The sequence below is a fragment of the Pseudorca crassidens genome, chromosome 11 (assembly GCF_039906515.1).
Source record: "Pseudorca crassidens isolate mPseCra1 chromosome 11, mPseCra1.hap1, whole genome shotgun sequence".
Classification (NCBI taxonomy): Eukaryota; Metazoa; Chordata; class Mammalia; order Artiodactyla; family Delphinidae; genus Pseudorca; species Pseudorca crassidens.
The window spans coordinates 14,329,306-14,351,162 of record NC_090306.1 but is presented as its reverse complement, the minus strand read 5'-3'; the positions used below and the strand labels follow the sequence as shown (position 1 = coordinate 14,351,162).

General features: G+C 34.2%; 1 protein-coding gene across 4 annotated transcripts in view; it reads right to left on the bottom strand.

Moving 5' to 3' along the window:
• Positions 1-21,213, bottom strand: part of PIK3C2G (phosphatidylinositol-4-phosphate 3-kinase catalytic subunit type 2 gamma) — a 328,047-nt gene extending 306,834 nt beyond the window's left edge. For all 4 annotated transcript variants that reach the window (XM_067695808.1, XM_067695810.1, XM_067695811.1 and 1 more), the window contains exons 1-4: positions 20,486-21,213; positions 15,675-15,757; positions 11,942-12,099; positions 6,787-6,901 (exon numbers count right to left, since the gene is read on the bottom strand). In XM_067695808.1, coding sequence (XP_067551909.1) covers positions 6,787-6,901; positions 11,942-12,099; positions 15,675-15,757; positions 20,486-21,151 — 1,022 coding nt within the window. In that variant the 5' untranslated portion in view covers positions 21,152-21,213. The remainder of the gene's footprint in view (positions 1-6,786; positions 6,902-11,941; positions 12,100-15,674; positions 15,758-20,485) is intronic.
• Between the last annotated feature and the right edge of the window lie 644 nt (positions 21,214-21,857).

Genomic DNA, 21,857 nt, shown 5'->3' with positions numbered 1-21,857 from the left:
AGATGTGTTATTAGAGTGAGTTACTAGATTTATAAAAGCGTTTAACCGGGAGAGGGAGTGCCAGAGCAAGAGGCAGAGTGAGAATGGAATATTTTAATTGACAGAAAGAGTTTGTCATACTAGATTAAAATGAGTATTTAATGAGCTGTAAAAATAATACAGTTGACCTTTAAAAAGAGGAATTTTGGCTTGCTAGGAAAGTTATCTTTCTTAATTTTTAAATATGCTACGAAGTATAACATCTTATTTCGTTGATTAAATTCAATATTTGTGCAAGGTACTGGTTTTAAAAAAATGTGTAAATTTTTTTTTCATTGAGTCAAAATTCTTAGGTCACTGATATCCCTGGTCTCTAATATCTTGCTACTTGAAATGTGAACCATGGACCATGAGCATGAGCATCACCTAGAAGTCTGTTAGAAATGCAGTCTCCTCCCCATCCCAGACCAAGTGTCAGAATCTGTTTTTTAACAAGATCCTCAGGTGATTCATAAACAAATTAAAGTTTGAGAACAGTTTTAACATATCAATATAAATACAGATTTATGTGTAATTTGTGTCTGTCTATCCTCCTGTTTATTTACATTCCCCCCCTTTCCAGGATTTTATTTACTACTTGACCAACCCTGGTTAAGACAGATGAATTCAATAAAATAGCAAAATATGACTTAAGGAGGAAATTAAAAAATAGAGAATCACAAAACTACTGCTAGCAAAGTAGTGAAAAAGTATCCTGACCATTGACATTTAATTTTGATGATGAAAGGTTTTAGCTACTTCCTCAAAACTTGGTTAGTGCAAGTAGTTACTTTTTTTGTGACTATTTTAACAGACTGATACACCTTCTGGAAGAAACCAAGGAGTTTAAATTTTAAGGATTTGCCCTTATCTAATCCAAAGTAGTTGAGAAACTGCAAAAGTAGAAACTAAATATAACTTATCACTATCTTCATAAAACAGGTTAAGGAACATAGTTCTGATAACATAAGGGGAGTTTAAAATGAAAAATCTTTCTACATCATTCTACAACAGTAATAGTGGGGTTTTTTTTTTGGAGGGGGAATACTTATCCATTTTTTAGTTTATTATATTTTAACAACCATATAATATTTTTAATTGATTTAGAACTATGATTCACAGGAGCTCATAGCAATCCGTATATAATGAAAGGACTAGTAGAGGCTTAATAAAATTTTACACTTGTAATTAAAGATTACTAAAATATAATCCTACAGCTTATTTTTACAGTAGAAAAATATATTAAAAATGCAGTTTTTAAGAGGAAAAGAATTTGAAGTTAAAGGAGGTTAACTCATTTTGCCAAATCAACGGTGTTAGAGAGTAGTGTTGCAAATAGTGGGAAGGATTTGTTTTCATATTCTTCATTTGCTTAAACAGTCTCAAGATACCAAAAAGAAAATCAGTTTTTACCTAATCAGAAATTTGGAAATGACAGAAAGTCCATCTTCTGTGATTATGATTTACCATTATTTTAGTCAAAGCATTTCTAAACACTTCCTGATTAAAAGTTTTAAAAAATTTTATACATGTCAGAAAATGAGTGTTCTGTAAGTTATGTGTCTTTTCCTTGAGTTTGACCTAAACGCTGTATGTTGAACTATAAGCTCAATATATGTTGTGTTTATTGCACAATATATGGTCATTATTCTTAATGAAGCGTTATCCTGTAATTTTTGTTTTCAAGTGGCCCTTTATCATGAAAGGAGGCTTTGTAATAGAGTGGAAAGACTGTGGGCTTCAGAGTCAGATAAACCTGTGCCATCCTGACTTTGCTGCTTCCAATTTTATGACCTTTAGCAAGTCATTTAATTTCTTTTTAGCCTCAGTTTTCCCATATGCAAAATGGGAATAATTATGCCTTTCTTTTATGAGAATGGGTGGTATTACATGTGAAAATTCTAGCCCAGGGCTTCCCTGGTGGCGCAGTGGTTGAGAGTCGGCCTGACGATGTAGGGGACGTGGGTTCGTGCCCCGGTCCAGGAAGATCCCACATGCCGCGGAGCGGCTGGGCCCGTGAGCCATGGCCGCTGAGCCTGCGCGTCCGGAGCCTGTGCTCCGCAACGGGAGAGGCCGCAACAGTGAGAGGCCCGCGGACCGCACAAAAAAAAAAAGAAAAAAAAAAGAAAATTCTAGCCCATAAGAGGCTTTTAATAAGTAAAATCAATTTTCTTATTGTTTTTATTGTTATAATATTATTTTCATTTCTATGCAACTTGCTTAAGCATTCCTGCTTTTATCAGAGATCCAGTTTTCCAAATGCCTCGTTATCTTTCTGGTCGTTAAGATTAAAAAAAATTATATTTGTTTGAACTCCTGCTGATCTTTCAGGGAAGGAAAGTTCCTCCTTCAGGGCACTGCTAACCTCTTCATCTGTCTTTTTGATCCCATCTTCTCTCAACTCCTCACCATTGTATATTCTCTACCTTCAATACTTCCCTCTCCATTGGTTCTTTCCCTTCAGCTTATGAATATTTTCAAATCTCTCTTATCCACATTCCCCAAATCTCCAGACTGATTCTCCTCAGCATCTAAAGCCCAGGCTTTTTTCTCCAGGCTTTTATCACTACACATTACTTCTGAGAGAGTAGTCTGCTTATGTGTTTCTGTTTAGCACCTTCCATTCTCCTTAGCTCATTGCAATCTTGCTGTTTTCTCCTCCGTTTTAGTAAACTTGTTCTTATTTGAATCACCAACTCATTTTGTAATTGCCATATTTAATGATGATTTTTCAATCCTCATATGATTTATTTTCAGTATTTGATACTATTTACTTAGTACTTGAAACTTTCTCTTCCCTTCTTGTGAAAGGCACGTTTTCCAAGGTGTCCTGCAACTTAAATTGTTTTTTTTCCAATTTCCTTTTTCTGTTCCTCCTCCTCCTTCCGTCTTTTATATGTTAATGTTCTCAGGATCCTTTCTTTTGTCATTTTCCCTACGAGACTGCATCTGTCTCTAAGACTTCCATTCCTTCTTAGAGCTAACAGTTCCTTAACCCACACCAGATTTCCTAAAATCTGGGCTATTTTCTCAATAACAGATGACCCTTGGCACTCACATACTCAATGTGTTTCAGACTTGATTAATTATTTTATAACCTCAAACTTCCATTTCTCTGTTAACTATCATCATTACTGAACTCACAGCAAAACTAGTCATCATCTTCTACTCCCTCCAGGCAATCCCACTGTCAACTAAAGAATGTTGCTCACCATATGGCTCTACAAGGATTGAGTCATTAGCCACTGCAGTTGCTGACCTCCACGCCGTGCTAGGAGTTCAGGGCAGAGATCAGAAATGAGGCATTCTGTGCTCTGGAAAAACTGGCAGAGCTTGCTTTCAGATAGTTAGATATTTTCAGGAGAAAAGTTTATGATTCCAGTTTCTTGCATCTTTCCATACTTAGGAATGCACGAAAATCATTAACTAGGATATCTGTGCCTCCTGACTAGCAGTAACCTTCTACTGAGATGTGTTTGATTGCATGTACCCCTTCTCCAAAATCACATATAAGCTGGTGTCTCCACCGTAACTCTTCAAAGCAGTTCCTCAGAGATAGCTGAGAGGCTATAGTCCTCACCAAGTCCCCCGTAAACATTGTAACGCACAGCTTTCACGTTGCACTTTTTTATTTCAGTTGACATCACATATTTAGTTGCCAAGTTCCATTAATTCCACTGTTTTAATAATACTCCAGGGATTTAATAGTTCCTGTTTAGCCCCACTGCTGCTACTTTAGCTCAAGCTCTGTCACCTTTCATATGTTCAGTTATGTTCTCCTAACTCGAGTTTTTAACTCTTTTTAAGCATACATTACTGTTCATATGATCACTTAAATGCTTCTCCCATCCTCCAAAATAATTTATTTCCTTAATCTCTTGATAGCAAAAAAAGACATGTTTATTGTAGACATTTTGTAAGTAAAAAAAGAAATGAATGAATATTATCTGTATTGTAGTTCTTTTTTTTTTTTTTTTTTTTTTTTGTATTGTAGTTCTTTTTCAAGGAGTGGCTACTCGAACATTTTAGTGTATAGGATTTCTATTTCTTTTCCAAATAGTAATATACTTATTTTAACAAATATTAATATATTAAAATGTGGTTTGAAAATATATCTTGTCACCCTTAAAAACAATGATACATGCTTTCATATCAAGATATATGATATTGTATTTTTATTAATTTATAAATTCTATGGCATATTATAATGAATTATGTTCACAGTTTTACCACTATTTTTGAGTACTATTGGAGAGTTAGTTTTTTTCTTAGTATTAGAAATTATGCTATGGTGAATGTAGAATTTTGTATTTAAGTCTTTTTGTATAATTATGATTGTTGCTTAGAAATATTTGTAGAAGCAGAATTGCTGAAACACATATATGTTTTCGACACATTTCTATAGACTTCTGACACATTTTTGACAAAATTCCCTTTAGAGAATGCTATATCAGTTTAAATTCCTAGCAGCTGTTTGGATTTTGTCCATTTTCCCACTGAATTTCATCATCATAAATATTTTAACAATTTGATAGGCAAAGATGGCATCTCATTGTTTTAACTGCATGTTTGTCGTTAAACTCTTTAAGTAATTTCTTGTCCACTGAATTGCTATTCACGTTCTTAGCCTGTTTTTTTATCTTGATAATTATTATTTTTTAATTTATGCACATTTTATATGTTCTAAAGCTATTAACATTTAAGCTATTAAGTACTTATTTCTTTCCTCAGTATTTACAGTTTAAATGCATATTGGTCATTGACTTTCCTTTGCACCATTTCCTTATTCTTGCTGTTAATCCATCTCTCTTTGATCTACAGGTAGTTGGTGTATAATAAAACTAATACTGCACTCACAATAGGGCATTGTAATAACTGATGACATGGCTTTATGAATTCCTTAGCCAAGGAAAAAGGCAAGGATTATATCTAAATTGTCTTTGTATTCTCAGTGATAAACCAAATCCCTTGCACACGTGTGCGCTTAGTAGGTGTTGAATTGGACTGTTATAATCCCTGCACAACTGTGTATAATTTCCACCCCATGCTCCAGCATGAAGAACCATTTGCTATTTTCTGAATCCTGCTCATGGGATTTTTAGTATTGTTTTATAGTTAAGAGCCAAGGTTATGCAGGCAGCCAAACCTGGGTTTGAGTTCAGGCTTGACCCTACCAGCTTCCTAGTTGTGTCACCTTGAACAAAGCCTCAGGTTGCCCATCTGTAAAATGGGTTATTATAGTGTCTGTATCATTGATATATTGTAAGACTTAGGTGTTTACCCAATTTGAGACTAGGAAATAATTAGCACTTAATAAGTGACAACTGTTATTATTATTATCATTGCAATCAAAGTTAGTTGGGTACTTCAGATGAAGTGTAGTACTGTAACTGTTAGAGTTTAAATTATTACTTATTGCATTATTAACTTATTACATGTTACCCGTGTTCCCTCTACAGAAAAATATGAACAGATTATCCAAGTCTTTAAGGACATATTTTTAAGACAAATTACATAGAAATAAATGAAAAAAAACTGAATGAAATATATATTCCTTTAGATATTAGAAAGAATAGTAATGAATATTCTGCTTATTCATATGTATCAATACTGATAAACTATTACTCTTAAAAAGTAAGCAAATTCCGGTTATGTACATATCCTTCAATTTCCATTAGATAATAACTGACTGTAATTAATGTACACTAATACTTGGCAACTTTCCTAACTTAATAAACCCACATAAATTTTAATAAAAATAAATGAGTGTGAAAACATTTCAGAAATCTATTATGTTTATACTAACAAGAAAAAAAAGAGTGAAATGATTTTGTTGTAACTGGGAACACAAAAAGGAGAAAATCAGTCTTAAATGTCACTCATAGTTAACATTACACAATAAAAGAAAATTACCGACAAGATATTTTCAAGCACATTCATAGTGGAATAACAATGACAGTAACAATGGATGTCTCAAAAGAAATACATTTTTACTTTCATAAGACTGTTGTCAATCTTTAGGTGCTTGTAGAAACACAAAGAGGAAATGTAAATACCAGGAGAGAAATATGCAATAGCAGGAGAGAAATATTTCCTTTCTTAAAGTTGTATTATATTTTCAAAGTTGGTCTTTAAGGAATTTTGGGACAAGAGTTATTGTGGTACACTAAGTAAGTTTTCTATCAAATAAATATTTGCAGTTGATATATATGAGAACAAACTTTTCTAATTGTTTTAATGAGCTGCCTGAATAAAGAATTGAAGACAGTGTTTTAAAACTTAGACTTCTATGAAAATGTTGTAAATATAATACTCAAACCCTCTGTGATTTTGAAAAATCAGTGTTTAATCAACATGCTAATATTATTCCAAGTCAAAAAAACTACTTATTACAAAAGAATTTATTTTTTAAATTGTCAGTCCTACTAAGCTTCGTTACAAATAAGGTAACTGGGGTTGCCCAGGATTTTCTTGATTTCAAAACTGAAAGTCCCATGTCCTGGGAGCTGCTTCAGTCCTGGGCAAACTGAGATGGTTGGTCACCCTAGTTATGGGTTACTTAAATACGTGTTGCCATAAATACACAAAATACAGATGAAAACCAAGAATAAGACTGTCAATATAACATAATATTTTAAATTCACCTTAAAGGAAGGAAAATTGATCATAAGAGTATAGTGTTTGTACAAAGTCTGTTTAAAAGAAAAGAAAGTGCTGCTCAATATAGATTGTAACAATGATCCAAATTTACCTTAATAAGATACTTACTTTTGTAAAAATTCTTCATAGCCACATATACTTAGAAGATAATTTTGGGGTGATAACTGGTCATTTGTACAAAAATGTAGAATTTCTGCTATTAGGTCTTTGACAAGATAATTAGCTAAAAACAAAGTTGAATAATAAAATGTTAATAAGAGCATATTATATATTGGCTGGGAGAAAGATTTTGAGCACAAAAAGTGATACATGCTTTATGAACTATTATAACTTTCTAGCTCCATCAAGAGGAGTTAAAATGAGGTGCATCTCATTTATTAGTCTGGTTAGATATGGATATTTTAAAAAAAATATTCTTTGCATTTTCTTTGATCAATCTGTCTTCAAATAACCGAACAGAGCTAGGTATTTCATTCCTCATTCTAAAATCTTTGGTAATTGTAGCTCTGCATAAAAAATATTCTACTGTGATTACCCTTAGGGATTTGGGAAGTGCTAAAGAGATTACACAGTGAGTGCTAAGTGGCAAGCCAGGAATCTAAATCTGTCATCTTCTAAAGCCTGTGCTCTTAATAATTCCACGTTTTCACAACTCATCACTTTTCCTTTCCTGTATAGGAATCACCCCAGGTTCTGTCTTGGACAACGTCATAATAACCTTGAAGAACATGTACTCTCTTTCTCCACCTTCTCTGGGACTCAAAGAGTCAGCATATTATAGGGTAAAGTTCTTTGCTTTCTCATATTCACATTCCATAGTATCTCCCTACCGAACTCTTACATGCATTTGCCATTTAATAGTGGCCAGAACCATGCTGACTTGTTACGATTATATTTGTCTGCGAAATATTTTTCTAATTGTAAATGATAAATAGTATGGGATTCATTTATTATCATATATGATAATGGAAATTATCTGTTATATATATATTATCTATTTATCTATCTATCTATATCTCCATGCTTTCAACGTGATCTTGAATGAAAGTTAGTGCAACAGATTGTACTGATGATCCTTAATGAGGATTTGAACAGCATACTGCAAACACTCATTTGCATTTATTTTAGTTGCGTTTTGTTGGCAATTATGTGTTTAATTTGCTGTGACTTATTTTACTGCCACACCTTTTTGTTTGGGAAAGGTTTTTGACACAGACAGCCTCATAAAAAGTAGTGCAAGTGATATTGTTGGACTTGCCATGAAGAAAAAAACGGAAGAGTATTATAATGTCCTATTTAAAAGTGTAGGTTTTATGGTAGATCAAGTTGTTATCAATAAAACAGTTGGAGAAACAAATGGTAAAGATCATCATGGGAATTAGAGATTGTGGAAATGTCCTGACACAGAAGAGAGTATATTAGACATGCTACTGCTTGGGAATATTAACTGAAATAATATGAATTGAAGCTAGAAGAAAATATGGCCACAGGCAAAATCATGACTATAAAGGCTTTGACAAGGGGAGAGCATTGCCAATATAAGATGGCAGGAAAATATCTCTAAAGACACCAGTTTATTTTAATTCATTTGACTTTTCTGTTTCCAGGACTGTGTCCCCTATGCTGTTTGGGGCATGCATGCATTCATTATTTCACTATAGTCGTCTTTGCAGATTACATGAAAGACTCCATAATCCAGTTTCTAGCTATTACTCCTCTCCTGTGCTTTGGTGTGATATCTCCTACTATTTGCTTCATGTTACCTTTTGGTTGTCTCATTATTGCTTCAAATTCAGCATGTCTAAATCTGAAATTATCATTTTTCTCCTTGAACCCAAACATTAAGTGTCTGTGAGTTAAACTTCTCATCCATATTGTAAGCCAACAAGAACTATGGCTTCTTTTAAGTAGACTTTATACCTGTATCTTCAATTTGACAGCTAATGTAACCCTTTTTCTAGTTTCTCCTAGTCTCCAACTTCATACAATCCTTCTCAATCTGTTGACCATATTGCCTACCATACTGAAAAGATTAAGGCCCATTTGAGATTCTTTAATTATGCTACTCTACACCTTAAATCTAGTTTTTTTATGCATCCTTCTCTATCCCTTTACACATAAGTATCACATACTTATTGATATTGTGATACATAAGTATCACATACATACATAAGTATCACTGCTTTTTACTGCATCTTACTTCTTCACATGTGATCCTTCCATCACTGGTTTCCAGTTCCAGCAATTTAAAGCCTCTCTCTTTTATATATTTAATATCCTCCACTCTAAAGATGCTTTTGTCTTTTCTTTAGGATGTTTTGTTTCTATTTAATATTCCAGTAAAATCTCCTCTTCCATTCTATCCCCTTAAGATAGTATCTTATTTATTTATTTATTTTATTTATTTTTACCTCCTCATTACTGCCAAATTTCTTTAAAGTGTAGATAACTTCTGCAAATAATTCTCAATTACTCTTTAATCTTGCAAACTGACTTCTACTTCCACCACTTTGCAGGTCACAAACAGCTTCCTAATACTGTTCAAACTATGTGTCATCTAAATCTAGAAGGTAGTTGAAAGTAAAGACACGGGTTCTAGAGTAACTTTGGAATTGGAAAAAAGGACAGGGCAATCATCTTCATTGAAGTGATAGCTGACGACTGTAGAACAGAGAAGTCCTTGTTCAAAACACCTGCTCCTCCAGAAGGATTCTATTTTCTCACTCTGGGAGAAACAGAATTCTCTTCGGATGAAAACCTCTCACTGTCTCCTCCTCTTTGCTTATCTAGATTTCATTATTCCTTAAGTTTCTAGCAACTTATTGGTCATTCTTGAAATGCTTTTGAGACTTTTGTTCTCTAGAGCACATCTATATTACTAGTAAAACACTCATATAAAGTGGTGAAGGGATCACAGTTTTGGCATAAAGATTATTTTAAAGTGAAAACATTTGAAAACTTATCTTCACTTTTCTTATCTGACTATAGCCAAGACTCCCTAATACAGGTGCTATCAACTTTCTTCTGAGAGTTTCCTGCAACTTCTGGGAAGGAGACCAACTGCCCATCCATTAGCATAAAAAGATATACATGTATTTCCTTACTGAAGCTCTAAACACCCACCTCCTCACACACACTTTCACATTAACTTTTTATGTAAACCTTTACCTCTGGATTTCAGCAGGTTACTCATTTCTGAGTAACCCCTGCATGCATATATAAGGAAACCTTGTCTTTTATCCTGTTAATTTCTCTATTGTCAGTTGTGTCACAGCCTAACCCCTCTTCAAATTTAAATGGGCAGAAGACAAGTTTCCTCCTAATAGCAGCATATGCTACTCTGTATATTTTCATAAATGTGTCCTCTCCCCTCCTCTGCTTTTTCCTCCTTCCCCTCTAATCCTCCCTTCCTCCCCCTTCTTCTTATAGACCCTTTTACTACCTTTGAGGCCACAGTCATCCTCTTTACCACTGTACATCTCTAACACTAAACACAATGACCTAATCACTTTACTGAAACTTCTTATAAAAGTCAAAAATGGCCTCTGTTTTGGCAAATCTAATATTGGAAATTAAATATTATAAATTGGAAGAATCAGAGTGGTCTCCTTAGTTCATAATTATTTCCTCTTCTCCAGCAATGTAAGTCAACATAACCCAGATGCCATTCTGATTGGATCAAGGTACAGCACTATTGATCTTGGCTGTGCAATCAGAACTCTGGTTTTAGAAATTTGAAAGTGGATCTGAAAGCAGCTCTTCTGCCCCTTTCCTGTTTGCCCATTTCTATTCCCCTCTAACCTTGAAAGAACCTAATCTGTTGATTCTTTTCCTAGATAAAAAGAAGTAAGATAAAGAATTAAGTAGTTAAAGAATGACTAGTTCTCTACCCACAATGGCCTCCTTAGCAATCCTGCAGGCATATCACAAAGGCAAGATAAAATCTGAAGAGAGAGTCAGCCTGCCTTCGCAGAATGGAGAACAATGCATAACCCAATCTCCTGCCTCTACGATTCACTGAGATTCTTCCTCCCCTTTTTTCCCTTTAAGAACTGTCATGGCTGAGCAGAATCTTTGGAGTTGGTCTTGGGACATGAGTCTACCTTCTCCCCAGATTGCTGGCTTTTCTGATTAAAACACCTTTCCTTTCTGTTGACGTTTGTCTCTTGATTATTGGTTTTTGAGCAGCAAGCAGCCAAACCTGAGTTTGGTAACAGATCCAATAGGGAGGTTGAACTTCCTTTAGATCTCTGGCCAAATAGCATTTAAGCTTGAGAGCTTAGCTTTCCATGTGTTGCAGAAAAGTAAGGGAAATGAGTCAGCAGAAAGCAAGAGCAACATAAGAAGCAATTACACAGAGAGGAGATGAGGTGAGAGACATACAGGAATTTTGGACTGCCTGTACATCAGTGTTTTATTCCCAAATCTTTGCTGAATTCCTACTCTTAAATTCTATAAGAAATCCCTGTAATCTTTAAATTATTTTTTCTGCTTACATCAGCAGGAGTTGGTTTCTGTTAGTTTCAAACCAGATGGTCCTAACTAATATTCCTACATAATATTGTTAGGTTTGCAGTCATCTGTACTAAGTCGGAGCCTTGGCTAGAGTAAGAAAGAAAATGAAGCAAAATACAGTGATAATGATAATAATGAAAAAAAATTTATTGGACCATTATTTGTCAAGAAACAACAGTTGATACGCAGAAACTTGGTAGCAACTAATGTGTGAAGAACTAATATTATTTTGCAAAATGGTTGATGGTAACAGTGAAATAAATATTAAACAACTTTAAAGAGATTCTAAAACTTTAGAGAAATGAGAATCATCTGGTGAGTTTGATAAAATACAGATACCTGGGATCCATCCAGAGACTCTGATTCAGTAGAGCTGCTAACTATGCTGGGCTGTACAGGGCTTAGTTCCCACTGTGGAGACAGAGGCTGTGTAACAACCATTTTCACTTACATGTAGTCTTTATCTAGAATCTTTTTGAAATTTAGCTTTTATTTTTAATATGCTAAAAACTTGCTATACTTGCTATTTCATAGCAGGAAAATAAGGTGTCCTGGGGTGAGCTATGAAGAGAGTTCTAAAAAACAATAGCCAAACAAATGTTAAAAGATTTCCAGCTGTTTTCCTCTTACTTCACTTCAGGGTAAAATACTAGCTAATACTGCTTCTTTTAATGACTTCAGTCTGTGGACTCAAGGCAGCTATACCAGCTTTATGTAGATTTTTATACTTATTTGCAAGATTGCTTACCATATGGCATAAAATGAAGTTGTTGTTTTGAGTCCTCAGTAAAAATATTTATATTAACCTTAGTATTAGAAAAGAACTTGTATGGAAATGCTGTAGTCGTGCTCCAGATCTTCCCCGAATTGGAATTAATGTCAGCTGCATGATATGTTTCTCTTATTCTGAAAAATATATGTGAAAGAATACTTAGGACAAGATTTTAAGAAACTTCATGCAGGGCTTGCTATAGAAGATTTGAAATATGAAAATAACCAGCAGCTGATTTGTGGTATAGTGCTGTTAGCTAGGCTAGATTGGTAAAGATTACAATTAAACCAAAAGCAACTATAAAGCTCTGGTCTTTATGTTTTCCCTGGGGCACCTCATATGAAGCAATTAAGAATACATTGTCACTTATAAAACATGAAAATTCACTCTGAACAGTGATTGCTTGCTTCACTGACATTGCCTTTTGAAGCATCAACTCCTCCCCTTCGTTTTGGCTCATGCCTTTGTCAAGCCAGAAGTCACTCATTTATTATTTATTCATTTATTGATGAATAAATTCTCTTGTTTGTGTCAAATTGGTAAATACCATTCTTGGCAGCCCATTTTCTTTAAATTTGGGGTTTTACACAAATATTTGGCTTTTACGTAAATAATTGAGCCCAGAAGTCATTTGTACATTCTGAACAATTACTTACTGTGTCAGGAAGTCAGAGAACTGGAAAATAGTTTATCCTTGGAGTCAGAAGCCTTGAGTTTGAATACTGACTCTTTTTTAACTTAAAAAAATTTTTTTAATATCTTTATGGGCATATAATTACTTTACAATGGTGTGTTAGTTTCTGCTTTATAACAAAGTGAATCAGCTATACATATACATATATCCCCATATCTCCTCCTTTTATTCAGTAGTTTTATGGTCAGAGGCAAGTTACATGACCAGTTTCTTTGTTTGCACAAATGAGGATATTTATATCTACTTTAAAGGTTTATGAGAGAAAAGGCATATAAAAGACTTTTGTAGAATGTAAAGCAATATATCCATGTAATGTATCATAATTATCATTATATTATTACAGCTGAATCCCTGTAGAGCCATATTTTATGCCCACATGTAGAATTTAGCATAAAATTATTTGTAACTAGATATTTAAAATGCTTTTGATGATGAAGTCCTAGGTTTTTTTCTGTTTTTGTTAATTTTGCAGACCTCTAAACTTTGTAGTGCTCTTCCTGAATGAAAAATTATGCATTCTGTGTATGCATTCTATGTAATGTATCATATATGTTACATCCTTGGCATTTATTCTAACTATTTTTGCAGCATTAAAGTAGTGTAGTCCCATTGAAGTAGCTCTATCTCTATGCCCTTAAACTGTACCAAAACATTCCCTCCTTGAGGGACCTCACAAATGGAAAAGTGTGTATGCACCCAATGGGTCTGGCATGTATCAAAATCACCTTTTTTTCTGGGTTCCATTCCCAGTTTTTGATTCAGTAGATATGTGGAGGATTCCCCCGCCGCCCCCAATTTTTAGTGGTTTTCCAGATAAGCCAATACTACTGCTGCTCCAGAACTGCAGTTCAAGAACCACTGCTTAGGATAAAGGTATGGGCCACTCTTCTTTGTTATACCCTACAACAAAGGTTTGGACTCCAGTTCTGAATTGAGGAGCTTTATGATCTAGCATTCAACCATATGATAAGGTACTACTCAATGTATACATACATGATTTAACCTTCTGCCATTTTGGAGGATTAAATTTAAAATGTAAATTCATGACTCATTCTTTCCTAAACCTTCGCTGAGCATCTACTGTGGGCCAAAAACTTTTTTCATGTGCTATGACATTTTATTGTATTTTTAATAAAAATATGACATATTTCTTGAGAGACGTGCCTTAAAAGTATGTCACAGCAAGAAACCAAATCCCACAAATTAGAGAGCCTCTTTAAGGGTGTATGGCGGGAATTAGGTAAGGTTATTTAAATGTTAGAAAAAAAACACTGATGAAATTGGGCATATAAATCCATTCTGTATGGCTTTCCAGAAATTTTGGAGACCCTCTTAAGAAACTTGGCTTTCAAATTCAGTTCTGTCTTCTTTTGAATTAAGAGCTTTGGATAGCACCTAGCACATATTAGGTCCTCAAAAATATTTGCTATTGAGTGAATAGTGTGTTTGTGTACAAAATAATTATGCATATATAAATTTAATTATCTTTATATGAGTATTTGTCAACAAAAATTATAGAAAACCAAAAAAATGTGTAAATATAACCTTCTTTTTACTACTTTAAAGTTTATTATTGTTTGGTTGTCTTTTTTAGTACTCATGGTTACTTTGAAAGAAACCATTGGAAAAAAATTCCATTTAAGAATTTCAAAATGTACCATGAGCTACTGACAAACCATTACATAAAATATTTTCATGTCACTATTTCATTCACAAGATTTCATCAAAGAATATTACATTCTCTTGGGAAAAAAAAGTGATGGGAGAGACTAATAATAAATGTATTTTGATGGAGCTATACCAAGTATTACCTTGTGATATTGAGAGAGCTATTTCTTACGCTTAGGGTAGAAATTATCACATCTTAGATTTAAGGTGTCAAGTTCCTGGCAATGCTTGTCAGGTTGTTACAGTGGGTAGCTCATTACTGACAAAAATCAATATTGATATCTGTAAAGATCCTAATTAGGAATCCAAAGTGCCATTTAAAATATTCTTCTGTGAACTGGAGCAAGAAATTAATTAAAGATTGAATATAGGTTCACGGGTTTGAACTGCTTTGTTTTGTATTTTGTATGTGTGCCTTTCGGTTCTTCCAATATGGTGACAAGTTTTTTAACTTGACTTTGCTTTTTTGTTTGCTTTTTCTTCATTTGAATATTTGTCATGCGTTGACTAGTTATTAGGCATTCAGATAGCCTTTTAAAGTAGTGATTAAATAAATGATTCAAATCTTTAATCCCAAATGATTCTTTAGCAGGCCGCTGCTATAGCTGATAAATAAGCTAATGTTTATTTATATGTATATTTATTATATTTTCAACAGCCAAAAAAGGATAAAAATCAAGATAACTAAAATGTAAGTGCATTAATTTTTCAAAATTTTCAGGTATCTTAGCAATAGAAGAGATGGCATTATATAAATTTTAATTGATAATGAGAGATTGGTCTTTAAAAAAGAGGCATGTACCTTTATAAGTTCTTTTTTTAGATTAGCAAAAAGGGGATCTGGGATCCCCTTGTGATCAAATTTGTTTTTCAGTGGACAAACACCCATGCACTTGTTCAACATTCTGGCAGCCCATTCAGGGTAAGATTGAGTTATTGAGCAGAAGGTACTCTCATCATTCTAAATAGTATATCCCAGGTAAGAAGGATAAATCTATGCTAATTTGGGACAGAGCCAAATAAGTCAGTCACTTATGTGCCATTAAATGAGAAATTAATTCACTGCAAACTAAGCTATCAACAAACAGCAAGGAGAAGACTGAAATTATAAAACATTCGTCTGTAGCCACATTTTCAGGGGAGAAATTTATTTGACTATAAACAACAAAAGCAATACCAGAAGTTGATTAATGAACTAATTTGTCATAAATTTATACTGTTAACTATGTTAAAAAATTATAGAGCTTTAACATTTTATATGCAAGATTAATCAGCTCAGTGATGTTAAAATAGACAAATTTATGCAGGTACAGAAATTTCTAAGTTTAATGGAATAGCAACACTTACTTTTTTACTTTCTTGCAAAAGGAGGCCAGACTTCTATTACTGCCCTGAGGTACTTCAACCAGCTGAATGGAACAACCTGTCAGCTTAAAATAAAAACTGTTAAATTAAAATAGTTTGGTGTGGAGAAAAGATTAATACAATTCTAAAATTTTTCTTTTGTTTTAGAAAGCCATTATGTTTTTAATTTTATTTATTTATTTATTTATTTTACGGTGTGCGGGCCTCTCACTGTTGTGGCCTCTTCCATTGCGGAGCACAGGCTCCGGACGCGCAGGCTCAGCGGCCATGGCTCACAGGCCCAGCCGCTCCGCGACATGTGGGATCTTCCCGAACCGGGGCACGAACCCGTGTCCCCTGCATCGGCAGGCGGACTCTCAACCACTGCACCACCAGGGAAGCCCTCTAATTTTATTTTAAAAATATTTACTGAAGCAATACATATGGAAAAATACATAAATTTTAAATATATAATTTGATTTTTGAGGAATATATGCAACTGTGAATATTAATATCCAATCAAAAAATATAGAACATTTCTGTCACTTTAGAAAGTTCCCCCATATCTCCTTCTGTCAATCTGAACATCTGTTTGGTAACTGTTAATTCAGATTTCTATCACCATAGATTAATGAATGTGCTCTTTTGTTTCTGGCTTCTTTCATTTAAATGATATATGTTTTAAAATTCATGTTGTCATATGTATCAATAGTTCATCTTTCTTAGTTACCTATTAGTAGTATTCTATTGCATGAATATTCCATAGTTTGTTTATCCGTCTTCATGTTGAAAAACAGTTGTGTTGTTTGTAGTTTTGGCGTATTGTAAAGAATACTTAATTTTCATATACAAGTGTGTTTTGGACATGTGCTTCACTTCTTGTGAATAAATCCATAGACGGCTCAGTTAAAGAAATAATTTTGCTTTATGTATTTTGCAGCCATTATTAGGTACATCTACATTTAAGTTTATTATGTCTTCCTGATTGACTTATTATTATGAAATGACCCTTTTCTTTCTCTAATAATACCCTGCGGGCTTCCCTGGTGGCGCAGTGGTTGAGAGTCCGCCTGCAAATGCAGGGGACACGGGTTCATGCCCCGGTCCGGGAAGAGCCCACATGCCGCGGAGCGGCTGGGCCCGTGGGCCATGGCCACTGAGCCTGCACGTCCGGAGCCTGTGCTCCGCAATGGGAGAGGCCACAGCAGTGAGAGGCCCGCGTATCACAAAAAAAAAAATAAAAAACAAAATACCCTGCCTTAAGCTTCATTTTCTGATATTAATAACCACACACAGCTTTGTTTTGTTGGTTGAATGTTAAATATTTTTATTTTTTTAAACTTTCAACCTATCTGTGCCTTTGTTTCTCAAATTTGACTCTTGTAAAAAATAAAGCCTTGCTTTTCTATCTAGTTTGTCAATTTCTCCCTTTTATTTGGAATATATTTAGTATATTTATGGGTATTGTTAGATTTAAGACTGCCACGTTCATATGTGCTTCTAGTTGTTTCTTCTATTTTATTTTGTTCTTCTATTTCTCCTTCCCTGATTTTTGCAGTTTGATTTTTTAGCCCGTTTCATTTAATTTCTGTTGGATATTTAGTTTTTCTTCTTTGTACTATATTTTTAGTGATTGTACTAGCTTAGAACTTACAATATGCATCGTAAATATTTCACAGTTTACTTAGAGTTAATATTGTGCCACTGCATTTAAAATGTAAGAATTTCCAATAGCAGATAACATTTACCATCCCTTCATCTTTTATTCTCTTGTTGTCTTTTATCTTTTGTTTACATATACAACTCTGACAATGAAATCCTGTGTTTTTGCTTTAAACAGTCAGCTGTCTTTCAAAAAATTAAGTAGTTTTTCATATTTACTAACATATTTACCATTTTTACTGCTCTTTTTTCCTTTCTATATTCCATCTGGTATCATTTTCTTTGCATCCGAAGACTGACTTCAGTATTTTTTGTGTGCATGTGAGCTGACTGATTTCTCTCAACGTTTGTTTATATGATAATATATTTATTTAAAATTTTCAAGCATGTACTCAATGAGTTATAGAAGTATGGATTCTTTTCTTTTTTTATAGAGCTTTAAAAATGCTATTCCACTGTCATCTGGCTTCCATCGTTTCTGATGAGATAATGCTTTAATTTAGATTGTTGTTCCACTGCATGAAATTTTTTTCCCCCTCTCTGCCACTTTTTATGATGATCTTTTCAACTTTGGTCTTCATATGTTTGAGTATAACATGTCTACATGTGGTTGTCTTTGCATTTATTCTGTTTGGGATTTATTGAATTTCTTAAATCTGTAATTTGATATTTTATACCAGAGTTGGAGAAAATTTCAGAGCATTATTTCTTCAAATGAATTTTTCTTTCTTTTCTTTCCTCTCCTGCTAGCATTCCAAAATTATCCATATATTAGGCTCCTTATCTCCTAAGTTTCTTAGTCCCTGCTCACTTTTATATAATTCTTTTATTTTCTCTTCTTCAGTTTGGGTAATTTCTATTCTTTTTCTTTTTTTTCTCTCCTTTTTTTATAAATTTATTTATTTTATTTATTTTTATTTTTGGCTGCATTGGGTCTTCATTGCTGCGTGTGGGCTTTCTCTAGTTGCGGCGAGCGGGGGCTACTCTTTGTTGCAGCGTGCGGGCTTCTCATCGCGGTGGCTTCTCTTGTTGTGGAGCACAGGCTCTAGGCGCGCGGGCTTCAGTAGTTGTGGCGAATGGGCTCAGTAGTTGTGGCACACGGGTTTAGTTGTTCCATGGCATGTGGGGTCTTCCCAGACCAGGGCTTGAACCTGTGTACCCTGCATTGGCAGGTGGATTCTTAATCACTGCGCCACCAGGGAAGCCCTATTCTTTTTCTTTCAAGTACTCTTTTTCCCCTGTCATCTTATATCTGTTTTTAAGTACACCCAGTGACTTTTTAACTACAGATACTATATTTATATTACTAGATTTTCCATTAGTCTTTGTTTTTTCATCGTTTCTAATTTCCTTGAGATTCCTCATTTGTCTACTCATTATGTTCATCTTTACTTCATCTTCTTGAACATCCTTTTAATAATCTCCTTAAAGTCCCTATCTGTTAATTCCAACATCTGTTCTATCACAGAATCTCTATTCACTGGGCTATTTTCTTGATTATGGTTCAGAATTCCCTGTTCTTTACGCATCTGTGCATTTGTTATTAAATGTTGGATATTGTAGATGACACATTAGGAATTGTTTTTACAAAGTGTGCAATTTTTCTCTGGCAGGCAGGTGGTTAAGATTGTTTTGGTCTTGTCAACCTCTATTTTATTTTTTGTGGGGCCACATGTAAGTTAATAGGTAGAGCATTTACTTTAGAGCACGATTTTTACTTGTAGGAGATAGCTTTGTGTGATCTCAAATGAATGCCTGAAGTTCTCAGCTCAGTGTCTTCTCTCGCTGGATCAGAACTTGGGCACCGCATAACTTCTACTTGTGTGTGGTGAACACAACCTCTTGGCCAACAATCTGCAGTAAATCTCACATAGACTCCTGACCCCCATGCATTGCATAGTTCCTTCTGTGCTCTGCCCTACAGATTACAGCTTCCTTTGCAGCCCGGAACTGCAGTCTCTGCCTCCTCAGTTTAGTGATACTGCTGCTCAAATTGGGCTCCACTAGTCTGCCTAGCAGCAGGAAAGGGCCCCAAAGACACCAGGATGATCATAACAACACTTTGCTGTTTCCCTTCTCTTAAGGATTGATGTCTATACCGGCTGTTTGCTTCATATATTTTGTCTAATTTCATAGTTGTTTTCAGTGGTAAGGGAAAGTTTAGTACTTGTTACATTGTCATGGTCAGAAGTAAAGGTTCCTAAAATTCATGCACTTTTAATACAGATCATTTGAGGTATTACCTCTTCTGCAAGCGCCTCAGACACAATTAATTGTTTCTTCTCTTATGAACTCATCCTCTCTATTATTTTACTGTGTTGGCATTATTGGTTTGCAGGTTAATTTAAGCAATATGCTATTGCTGAAATCAGGTATTATGCGTTTTCTTCTTTGCATTTGTTATGCCTAATCATATATAGTTTAAGAATATGATAAATAGTTGTTGAATAAATGAAAAGTCCTCTTGTCTAACCCTGTAAATTACAGCTGAAATAATGTTTCATCATTTTACTGTTTAATTCTGGTTTCACTTGTGTCTAGACTCCGTATAAGCAGAGAAATGTTCAAATATTATACAAGAACCTCTGTGGTTACGAAATGATTGGAAAACTACTAATGAAACCATCAGGATGAATTGCACAATGATTACTTAATTTCCTACTCTTGGAATGTTCCCAAAAGAAGTTGCCTGCTAACAGTATAATTTAGTAGCCTCTGAGTAAAAAGACATTTTTCCTACAAATAATGATATGAAGTTTTAATTCATGGTAATATAACTCAAGATATAAATGTAATGAAATGTATGTATGTTTCTATGTGTGCATAATGACACAATAAGAATAGAAAATGCTATCATTTAAACCTCCAACTATGATATTTTTATCTAATAAAATGTAAATACTGTAACATTTTATTTAGTTTTGATGAAACCAGAACTTTAAAAATATTATAAAAATTTTCCCTTTCTTTAGAAAAAATCATTAATTCAGGAACACAGAATTTGTGAATAAGTTTTTTTTCCCCAAAAGTATTGATAATATTAATACATTCCCCTAATTAAGATTAGTTACTCTCATTACCAAATTAACCCAGCACATTATTGAATGATTCTTTCAGATTCATATTTTTAGGTTGACATATATGACACATACCTCTTTGTTCTTTGGCAATGTGCTTTCCCAGGTCCTGGGTAGAAAAGAACCTTTAAAGAGCATCAGAGATGGTTCCACAATGTTCATATTTCTACTGCTTTTATTTTCTTCTTTTGGCATCAAGTCAGTTGAGAAGGATGGATATATAGGAGGAATGCTACGTTCAAATCCTATATGGTAGTTATCCAGTTCACTCTGTGAATTAATTTCATCCACACTAGTGGATGATGGAGGTAAAATATTGAATCCGTAATTATCAGCACCATGGTATTTTCCTATGGGGTTTCCCCCAAAGCTTGCTTTATTTATGTTTTGAGGATTTGGTAGCACGGAATGCCTAAAACCAATTACTCCTGTTTTATTAACTTGGTGACAGGAGAGTTCTGTGCTTTTAGAAGTGAATTCATTCAAGGATATTTGGTGTGCTTCATCTAATGAATGCCTTTTTGAGTCCCAGTGTGGTGCACTGGGCACAAAAATGGTGTTTTCTTCAATTTCTCTCTGATAGAGTGGGATTGTATTACTGATCTCATCTACTACATGATCAAAACCCAGACCGGTGTGGCTAGGAGAAAGAGGTTGATTTACAGAGTGAAATTCTTGGTGCTTTTGCTGCTTTTCATGTGATTCACTGGGATTTAGATCTGTTTTCCAACAATATGCCATTCTGTATTTTATGTAACTGAGAGGGTTGACTCTGCTCCAAATATCTCCTAGATGATATTATAAAAGATGATAGGAATTTTCCTAGAAAAAGCATACAAGGAAACAAAAAACTTTAATTAGAAATAAAAGAGCTTGCAAGAAAGAAATATGTTGAGTAAATACAAACAATTGTTTTGAAGTTTCTCCTTAGCAAATGAAATAATTCCATGAGTAATATAAAACTCCATCAGGGCTCACAATATTAAAGTCCAAGGGGCAGTATTGACTTCAGAGACATTCATGAAACTCCTGTGATAGAAAAATAAGTCCACTTCAATTATGACAGGAGTTTCATGAATCAATCCAAAGACAATATTCCCCTTTGGACTCCTTTTCCTACTGAAAATCCACTTGCCGACAGCAGCATTATCTCCCTCAGTATTCAGTCATCTATCAGCATGGTAATATGCTAAAGTCTTTTTATTATCTTAAAAGTCTCTTCATGATGAGAAGTTATTCCATCCCTAGATACAGTCTTAACTTCTTTCTCCTCTCCATAACCAATCATCTTATAGGTTGGCTAGATCCGTTCGTCTCTTCCCCAAAACTTCTTTAAATAATTGCAAACTTCTTTCATCATTTCTCCAGAACAACTTTCATTAAGTTTACTAATGAGTAAATTCAACTAATGTTTATCAGTCTCTATTTTATCTCTCTGCAAAATTTG